Below are 10,119 nucleotides of genomic sequence, written 5' to 3'. Positions count from 1 at the left end.
ATATATATATATATGGCTGAGGGATCAGCATATTTCCTAGTCTGACTATCATTAGCGTCCTCACTGAGGATAAACCATGGAGCACCTGGAAGACCACCCGTCAAGTGTTTAGAAGCGTCTGGTCATTTGTGGACTCCTGACCCCCCCACCACGGGGGGCCGGTACTTTGACTTCTTCCTTCTGTAGTGTCCCCAATGACATGCACAAAAGGGAGAGACTAAGTGGAGGCTGTGATTTATCATTTATTTTCTGCTGATATTTTCTTACTTTGGATGAGGGTGAGCTATAGATTTTCATTTTAAATGCTCATCAGAAGGAGCCCCAACTCATTTCTGGGACAGAATTCCCTTAAGTTTGAGTGCCTAAACCATCTGCCCCCTAAAACTTCCAGTAGACCTGGGGAGATGAAAGCAACATTCCAGGTCAAGATTCTACTTAGAAAGCCCCCCCCCTTCCCTGTGAGTGTCCTCTGGCCCAACTGTTCCCAGTGGCTTTGCTTCTCAACACACTCCAGCTGGAGTTCCCTGCTGGATACGTTTCCATAAACCATACTGTTTCTCTTTAATGGCGATCACAATCCAGCTTGGAGGAGGGAAAAGAGGAACCGGAAAAGCTCTGCCTTTAAAGGTACTTACTGGCACTGACAGGGGGAAAAGGCCAGTGAACACAACGGGCACCAAACATGCCATTGGAATAAAGAGTTCCTCATGGTTCGCGCCGCCGAGGCTGGGCCACAGCTGGGCTAAACGGGCTGCACACCCATCTGATGCCGATGCGGGAGGGCTGGTTCTCAGCAGGAAGGGCGAATTGAGGGAGCAAAGCCTAAAGATGCAGCTTTCCCCACAAGTTCTTCTCTCTCCTCTCCTTTGGCTTTCTTCCGTTCAGCGGCTTGAGGAAGGGCTGAGAGCAGCCTTGCCTGTGTTTGAGGACGGAGAGGACTCCTGCAGACTTCCAGAGCCACAGAAGCAGGGGCTGAGGGCGCCGAGTCCATAGCCGTGAGGACCAGCTCTTGAGTCTACGGACCCAGCATGCGGCCGCCCCAGTGCAGAGCTCAGTTCTCTTGTGTCATGTGCAAGGGCGTTAGGTGACCAGGAGCAAGGGCATCTGGTCATCTCCAGGTGGGAGGGGGGGTGTCTGCGGCAGCTGCAGAGTAGACCATTGAGAGCCCCAGAAGGGGAGACCCCTTGCATCAAAAGAAGATGAAATGGGTAATTGTTCCTTAAAAACTCATTGTGGTTGCTCTTCTGCCCCCGCTTCAATATTGGGAGGTGTGATGGCCACCACAGCCACTGTCCCATCTTCCCAGTCAGTGTATGTTCGGAGGAGGCCATGAAAAATCACTTCTCTGCTTGGTTTTGACTCGTCTGTTTTGGGGTCTGCGGGCCTTCCTTCCTACCCTTCCAAGGGAGGACTGCCTCTCAGCACTGCTCCGCCTCCACAAAGCCCTCCTTCTCGTGGCCTGAGGGCTCGACCTCCGTGTAGGTGGAGTGGTTGGGGTGGTTGCGGAATCTCATGGCGGGCCAGTGGTGAGGTCTCCGCTGCGGGGGCACAGACCAGAGTCAGGGGGCGTGGCCTCACCCCCTGGGACCACCCCCCAGGGGCAGCACTGAGTGCCACTCCCTTACAAGGGCACTGGGGGCTCCTGAGAGCTGGGTGAAGTTCAGGGACCTCCCTCCAGAGGGCTCCCTGCTCTGATCCCTCCACTGCTGGGAAGCCTGCTGAGGACCCTGGGGGAGAGCTCGAGCAGCATGCAGAGCAGGGCTCTGTGACAGCGGGAAGCGAGGAAGCAGCTGAGAGACGGAATGATCTGGGGGGGGGGGGCTCCGGAAATGCCAGGAGAACGGGTCCTCCATCAGAGTCAGCTGGGAAGCTTACGAAAATGCGGATCCACGGGCCTCCCTCAGATCTGCCCTAGCAGCACCCTTGTGGCTGGGGATACCAGGTAGGCTAAGGCTTAATTAAGAACGACTGGTTAGGACTCACAAGAAACAGGGGGCATCTAAACAAAAAAGGGGGGAACCACCTGGGCCTCTGGGTAATGAGGTCAATGGGTTTGTGCACCCAGTGAAGGAGATTGCGGTCACAGAGGTGCCACCACCGTGCCATGCAGAGAGCCAGTGAGAAGCAGAGAGCCGGGCTGGGACAGGAGCCGCTGAGCTCTGTGGCCCAGAGTGAGGGGCTGGGCCTCAGGTTCGGGCGGCGCCTGGGGATGCTCTTCCAAATTCTTAGACACGCAAAACTGCAGCATCCTCAGTGAAAGCTCCCAGAGAAAGCAACTCATTATGATTATGGTGTGTCGAGTCTAACCTGAAAGTCCCACCCCGCAGCGCTCTCCCTCCTGGGAGCACGCCCACGCCTTTCTTCCTTTTCAGGGTAGAAACTCTAAGGTTCCCCCCTCAACTGTCTCCAAGGCCCCTTTTCTCTGACTTCCCAGTGAGCCAAGCAGCCCTGCCTGGCTCTCTCCTATTGCTTCTTCTATCCTAAGCCCTTCCTTGTGTCACTGTCTCTAACTTCAATAAATGTCCTCTCAAAATAAAAAAATTAAAAGGCCCTGGCCGGTTGGCTCAGTGGTAGAGCGTCGGGCTGGCGTGCAGAAGTCCCGGGTTCGATTCCCGGCCAGGGCTCATAGGAGAAGCGCCCATCTGCTTCTGCACCCCTCCCCCTCTCCTTCCTCTCTGTCTCTCTCTTCCCCTCCTGCAGCCGAGGCTCCACTGGAGCAAAGATGGCCCGGGCGCTGGGGATGGCTCCTCGGCCTCTGTCTGCCCCAGGCGCTAGAGTGGCTCTGGTCGCAACAGAGCTAGGCCCGGGAGGGGCAGAGCATCGCCCCCTGGTGGGCAGAGCGTCGCCCCCTGGTGGGCGTGCCGGGTGGATCCCGGTCGGGCGCATGCGGGAGTCTATCTGACTGTCTCTCCCCGTTTCCGGCTTCAGAAAAATACAGGAAAAAAAAAAATTAAAAAATTAAAAAAAAAAGAAAAGAAAAGAAATGTAAACCCTACACAGCAGAGGCAGAGAGCTCAGCTCCATTACAGCTTTGAATAAACACTGGCTTGGAATCTGGCCACAAGAGACCACAGATAATTAGGGACTGGCTGCAGCCACTGGATGGGCACGTGTGGCACTTTCGGCCTTCTTTCTTCGCCCTGGGGCCTCGTTTCACAAGTGGGGGAGCAAAAGCAGACAGGACAGGAGGGCTGGAGTTCTGAGGTGCACAGCCCCGGGGTCTGGGGACTGAAAGGACACTAGCCAGGGTGAGATGTGCCGGGATGGAGCCAGCGAAGGTTCTGCAGGTGGGAACAGGAGCCAGGCATGCGGTGGGTAAGGGATGAGATGGAGAGAGGCGGGTGAGGGGCCAGGGAAGCAGTGAGGCGGGAGGAGAGGGGCAGCAGACCTCGATGAAGAAGAGCGCCGCGTTGGAGGTGGGGTGGCCGCTGATGTAAACCCCCGCCAGGATGATGGCCGCCACGAGGAGCACCGCCAGCACGATGCCCACGATGGTGCTCAGGTGCACTGGGGGGCCCTCTGTCTTGGGGGACAGGTTGTTCTGAAGGCCTGTGGAGAGACCATTAGGGCAGGGCAGCTGCAGGGGAGCAGGGAGATGGGGCCATGGAGCCCTGGGTTCTGACAAAGTCCCAGAGATGAAAGCTGGCAGAACCTTCGGCCTCCATACCAAACACACGAGAAGGGGCAGTTGGAGTGGGCGGGAGCATGAGTGTGGCACTGACGTTCTTGGCATGGTTCAGGTGGTATTTAAAAATCACTTTCAAGTTGCCCAAATGTTGATCGAATAAGGATCATAAGGGAAGTTCCCTCGGATGCCCATGCCACATAAATACTTTTAAGGAATTCACAAAGAGTGAAGACTCTTGGAGCTGGAATCTGGTGGCCTGGATTCAAATCCAGACTGCCGCTTACTAGCTGTGTGGCTGTGGACAAATTGCTTAACCTCTCTGTGTCTCAGTTATCACTTATGTGGAAGAGGGATAATAGTAACTACCTGCTGGGGTCATTGTGAGGGTTAAAAAAGATCATTCTTGTCCAGTACTGAAGACCATGGCTGGGATTTTGGACAACCTCAGTAAGTGTCAGGTATTATGATAGCCAAATGACAATATTTTTACCTGTCACTGTCCATTCCACCAGATTGTGACCTCCTGAAGGGCAGAGACAGTGTCTTATTCATTTCTATGTCTTCAGTGCTTAGGGGAGAAATGGCCGGCGCATCGTAGGAGCTCCGTGAAAGAATAAGCCAAGTCCTCTGAAGGCTAACGAACTAGCAGGCACTCTCTAAGAATATCCCAAGCATTTGAAATCTATCCCAAAGAGGAAACTGACTATTTCCATAGACTATTGGGCTGGAAACTCATCCAGTCCCACCCTTTCTGTGTGGCTGAGGTAATGGAAATACAGAGAGGGGAAGTGATTTGCCCAGGGACACCGTGGCCGGTGCCAGCCACCGAGAAGCCTAACTTCCTGATACCACCTGGGCCGGCTCTTTGCTCCTTCTCCCTCTCCTCAAGGGATGTGGAGATACTGAAACAGGGACAGATGAGCATGTAAACAACAGGAGTAGCTAATCTTATTTATATGGCTAGTGGGTGGGATGGGAGTCAACAAGGGATGGGAATTTTTAAAAGGATGGTAGGGGCATCCCAAATCACTGCCCTCCCTAACGCCTCTTCTCTGCAAGCGGGGGAAATCCAGGAGAGAAACTACCCGGGAGCACTCCAGGGCATGGTTCATGCCTCGATCTGCCAACAGGTGGGAGAGTTGAGGTCACAGGCCCCCCAAACTGGCCTCCCCTGACCAGGCAATCAACCCGCCAGCAGCCTGCAGTGACCCTGGTGATCTGATGGTCACGGCTTGGGCTAATGAACACACGGTATAGCGAGGGGAACGTGCCCAGCTCCGCCACCCTACGCTGCGCCTACACCCAACACTCATGCACACTCACAGCTGCTGCCACAGAAGAGTAATAGCTCTATCCGGGTGGGAGCCCCAATCACTCTGTGCTGTGTTAAAGCCCCTGCCCTCCTTCCCTGGAGTTGGAAGCACTTCCCCCTGCCCTTTGCAGCGCTGGCAGCAAGGGCCTGGGCTGGCTCCTTCCAGCTGGCTCTAAGAAAGAGGCAGGAAAGGTGTGGCCACCTTACCGCATCGGAGAGATTGGCCTCCCAGGTAACCCTGGGGGAGGGGACCCCATCTTCTTGCACCCTATAAAATTGTGGTGGGCAACTTTTGTGTACCCTCTGCCAACCCAGGTGGGGGATCAAAGGAAAGCTGATGTAGAGAACTGCCCTCCACCTCGCATTGTGAGGCCCAGAGGGCAGCACGCCGATAGCCACAGGCCGCACACCGCCAGGCCTGCCCTCGGGCAGTGCTATCTCCTCCTCTCTCACGCTGTAGTGGAGAGTCCGGAGCAGAGAGGTCGGGAGAAGAACCACTGGAGCCTCCTGACAGAGGAAATGTTTAGCCTGCCTTCCCACCCAGCAGAAAGTCCAGGGAGCTCTGGCTGACGCTGTTGCCCCTCCGCCACTCAGAATGAAAGCAAAGAGACCAGGTGACTGCTGCACCCTCTTCTGCGGGGGGTCCAAGAGTCAATGGGCCTGATGAAGAGGGACAGACAGCTCTTTACTCACCATCTCCTCCTGCATAGGGATTCAACTTGGTGTCATCTTTGAAAAGAAAGGAGAGAAGATTGAAGGTTAGTGGAATCATTATGGCCTTTGTCACTTTAGGTCCAGATGGGACTATAGGGCGGTTCAGCCCAACCCTTCATTTCAGAGGCAAGGAAACTGAAGCACAGAGAGGGGAAGTGACTTGCTCAAAGTCACACAGCAGTGTAATGGTAGAAGGCCATGAACAAGCCAACTTTTCCTGGGCTCGTGTTCAATCATTCAACAAATATTTATTGAGTCAACTATGAATTGAGCACTGGAAGTCAGCACTGAGGACAGACATGCTCTCTGCCCTCAGGGAGTTAACAGGTGAGATGGATGGAGGGACAATTAAAATCCAGCCCAATAAAGCTCTGACTTAGAGGGCCTCACCAGACACAGGGAGGCAGAAGGAAGGGTGAGCTATGGCGCTGAGAAAAGGGGTTTAGACAGGAAAGAGCTTGGGCAAAGACCCAGAGTCAGCAAGAACTTGGCCAGTTGAGAAAAACAAAACAAAACAGCAGTTCAGTTAGCTGGAGGGTAGAGAGGATGGGAGCAGGGGGTGTGGAGAGTGAGGGGGCACGGCTGCCTGGAACCCTAGTTGAGGACCTTTCCCATTTTCCTAAGGGGCAATGGGAAACTCAGGATGTGTCTAAGGAGGTAAGTGTGTCACCAGATCTGTTTTGCTCAGAGACCTCCCCCAGGGTACAACGTGGAAGACAGATGTCCATACCAACACACACTCTCTCCACCTCAAGCTGTGTGTCCTATGACTTTCTGAATAAGTAGCAATGGTTGACTTCACCTGTGATTCTTTCCACAGTCATATGGGCAAAGGGAAGCAAGAGTTCCATGCGGGGAGAAGGTTCTAGAATCTAGATGACTGCAGGTGACTGCTCTAAACACTAAAACTCTAAACAAATGGAACCAGTCCACAATTCAGGGCTGCTGACATCTGTGTGTGTGTGTGTGTGTGTGTGTGTGTGTGTGTGTGTGTATTTTTCTGAAGTGAGAAGCGGGGAGGTAGTCAGACAGACTCCCGCATGCACCCTATCCGGGGCCCGGCATGCCCACCAGGGGGCAATGCTCTGCCCCTCTGGGACGTTGCTCTGTTGCAACCAGAGCCATTCTAGCACCTGAGGCAGAGGCCATGGAGCCATTCTCAGCACCTGGGCCAACTTTGCTCCAATGGAGCCTTGGCTGTGGGAGGGGAAGAGAGAGAGAGGAAGGAGAGGAGGAAGGTGGAGAAGCAGATGGGCGCTTCTCTTGTGTGTCCTGGCCGGGAATCGAACCTGGAACTTCCACATGCCAGGCCAACACTCTACCGTTGAGCCAACTGGCCAGGGCCCAACATGCATTTTGTTCTTCTCGCTTCAGCACCTTCACCATTTCTGTTGTTTAAAAAGCTTTGCTGGCTCCCCTCTGCTCACAGGTTTTCAAGGCCCCTGCAATCTGTCCCAACCATCTTCCCTCGTGTGACTTGCAACAACTCAAGACCGCTTCAGTGGTTATAACAAGCTGCCCAAGGCTCTCTGACACCCTTGGCAGGCTTGTGTGTCTCTGGGCTGCTGCATATTCTGTTCCCCCTGCAGGGCATGCCCCTTCCTCCCCTTCTCTATTCCTCTTCTAGAAGTTCCAGTCCTAAACTGCCCTCTGATTCTGTCTTTACTTACTAATTTTGGTATTTTGTTCACTATGGAATTTTGGGCATCGGTTTTGGTTTTTACAAATGTTACATTAAAATATTATTTGTCCTGATTATTGCTTTTTTTCTTTTCTTTTCTTTTTTTTTAAATTTTTCTGGGTGCCTCCTGAAGTCTTACACTTGCCTGGAGTGCCTCACTTGCCTCACCTTTGTCCAGGCCCTGGCGCTTCCTGGAGGATGCATGGCTGTGGCCTCCTCCGTGTCCCATTGTCTTCGGTCCCTGTATCTGCAGCATCTCAGGTCCCGTTGTGTCCCTAGACAATGAGCTCCTCCACACCCAGTCTAGCTATACTCCTATGACTGGACATAATGTCCTGCTCTGCTACTCATTTCCATTAAAAAAATCACATTAAATAATGCAGAAATAAATCGTAAGACCATTAAAAATGGTTCCATATAGGGAAAGAGGAGAGAAAACTAGAAATTGAACTTCTTCGGATATACCTACTTCTGTAGACTTGACTTTGGGACCACGTAAATCATCATTTAACTATTACATAATTATAAAGAAATCAAATTTTAAAAGCACCCCTAAAAGTTGAAAGCAAACAAGCCCCAGAAAATTATAGACTTATAATAGAAAGCTATGTTTTCTTCAAGAATTTCAACAAACAAGGTATTGAAACACATCTCTGAGTCTGTTTTGTTACTGCAAGTTGAAAATAATGAATTGGTTAATCAGAATTGACCAGAGTAACCCTAAACATCAGTGGGGAAACTAACTTGATTTGAATCAGCTTGTTCTGACTCTAGAGCATTGAAAGTACATTGTAGCCCAGTCCACACCTACCCCTGGCAGATGAAAGGACATGGTGCCACCTACAGCCAGTCCCTCCTACTGAGTGACTAACGGTGACTACCCTGCTGTGCCCATGACGGCTCTCCTACTCATCAAGGGCTGGTTCCCAGCTTCCATCTTGTTGGGGGTCCACGTAATACAAACTGTTTCCCTAATTAATGGATTGTGGTCGAGTCCCGTGACAGCACACATAATGAAGAAAAGGGTGCGATGTTTATTGAATGAGTGGTCTTTTTTTCTGTACTTAGTTGTCATCTCTTGCTGCCGTTAACGTGTTCTCTTCAGCTGCTCATCAGATGAGCCCTTCTACTGCAGCTTTTCTGGTGGAGGCCTGTCCTCTTTGTAGGTAAATGTATGGGCTTGGTGGCAGCTCCTTGCCACTCAGCGGTCATTCTGGTTCACTTAAGTGGGTGGCATTTGATTGCACGTGAACAACTCTTAACATCCAGTCCCTGTGCCTCCTGTGCCCCTGGCCCTCGCTGTTCCTTTGCCTGGCTTGTGCCGAAAGGGTCTGCACACCTTCCATTAACCTGAGTCCACTAACTTCCCAGCTGTCTGACTCAGTCCTGTACAGGCCAGTCCCTCCGGCTGGAGTGCTATATTCCCTTCATTCACACACGGTGTCTCCCTGTACCCCGAGATAGACAGTCCCTCACCTGCCTCCACCCGTCTCTCTGTGTGCAGGTTGTAGTCACACAGGCAGGAGGGTGACTGAAACCTGTCCTGCCAACGTGTCCTGAGAATTGGGTGTGGGGGAAATCATCAAACGTTTTTTCTCGTAGAAGCAACTTGATGATCTTTGCTGCCTCCTCCAGGACTGGAATGACATAAAGTCACACTGTCCTCACTCTAATTAATGTTTCCTTTGGGGGACTGCTACAAAGCACACAGAAGCGAGGCACATTCCTGGCTTGCAGAATACACACACATAATAAAACTGGCCTCTGTGTGGGGACAGCCCACCCCGGCAGCACCCTGGGAGCAACAAGCTGTCAGGAGCTGAATAATTCAAGTCAGATTTGAAGCCAGTCCCCAAGTGGCATGTGCTGTGCTCTCTGTACCCACCACAGCCACCTTCTGGCCTCTGACACTCTGTGGCTCACCCCAAGGTCCAGGAAACCCCTAAGCGCTGGACTCTGAGGATGCTCTCAATAAACACAGAGGGTTAACTCAGGGGAGACTGGCGGGGGTTCTTCCTCAGAACTGGAAGGTCACCTGGACCTGATTATTAACTCCCTGAGGGCAAGGCCCCCTCTTGCTCCTTTCTCCTTTAAGTTATTCAGTCCCACGGCACCCGCGGGAACTCTGTTCTCACAACCGAGCGGGGTTTTAACCAGCTCCTTGCTCCTCAGAGTAAAGGGAGCCGTCTGAATCTGCCTTGCTTTTTCACCCTCTGCCATTTTCCCATTCCCTGAATCCAAAGGCCTTTTTGTATTTCTTTTGGCACTGAGAAAGCCATGGGGCCGAGGGGCAAGCTGGCTGCTTTTAGAGCCAGATGAGACCTGACTCCCCCTATTCTGGGCTATGTGACCTTGGGCGGGTCATCAATCTCTCTGAGCCTTAGTGTCTCCTCTACAAAATGGGGATAAAAGAGCATCAGCACACAGGATTGGAAGGACCAAGTGAGCATTAATGCGTGCACAACGCTAGCACCCGACTGGCGCACGGACATCCGCCCCGACTCAGGTGCTAGCTCTTCCTGTCATTTGCTCACTTTCCGCTGACCGCCCTCCGGCCAGACCCTCGGGCTGCTGCTCCAGCTCTCCAGTTCTCCAGCTGCACTTAGAAAGGCCGGGGCTCCACCACTTGTCCCTCGTGTAACACCAAGTAACCTTCGTTGCCCCATGAGCCCATTTCTGTATGTACAAAATGGGACTGGTGGCTGAACAATGTTTTACAATATTAGCTCCTCTCTTCACTCCTCTCCTCCCTTCCCTTTGCCCCTTTCCAGCAGGTGTCTGGCT

The 10,119-nt window shown here is 52.7% G+C and overlaps 1 protein-coding gene across 1 annotated transcript in view; it reads right to left on the bottom strand.

The window, feature by feature from the left end:
* Positions 1–226: 226 nt before the first annotated feature.
* The window catches only part of PLXDC1 (plexin domain containing 1), a 69,801-nt gene continuing 59,908 nt past the window's right edge, over positions 227–10,119 (bottom strand). Inside the window, exons 12-14 of the mRNA XM_066366390.1 lie at positions 5,634–5,669; positions 3,389–3,549; positions 227–1,538 (exon numbers count right to left, since the gene is read on the bottom strand). Coding sequence (XP_066222487.1) covers positions 1,419–1,538; positions 3,389–3,549; positions 5,634–5,669 — 317 coding nt within the window. The 3' untranslated portion in view covers positions 227–1,418. The remainder of the gene's footprint in view (positions 1,539–3,388; positions 3,550–5,633; positions 5,670–10,119) is intronic.

This window comes from Saccopteryx leptura, chromosome 2 (genome assembly GCF_036850995.1).
Source record: "Saccopteryx leptura isolate mSacLep1 chromosome 2, mSacLep1_pri_phased_curated, whole genome shotgun sequence".
Lineage (NCBI taxonomy): Eukaryota > Metazoa > Chordata > Mammalia > Chiroptera > Emballonuridae > Saccopteryx > Saccopteryx leptura.
The sequence above is the reverse complement of the archived record's forward strand: the minus strand, read 5'-3'. Positions and strand labels throughout refer to the sequence as shown.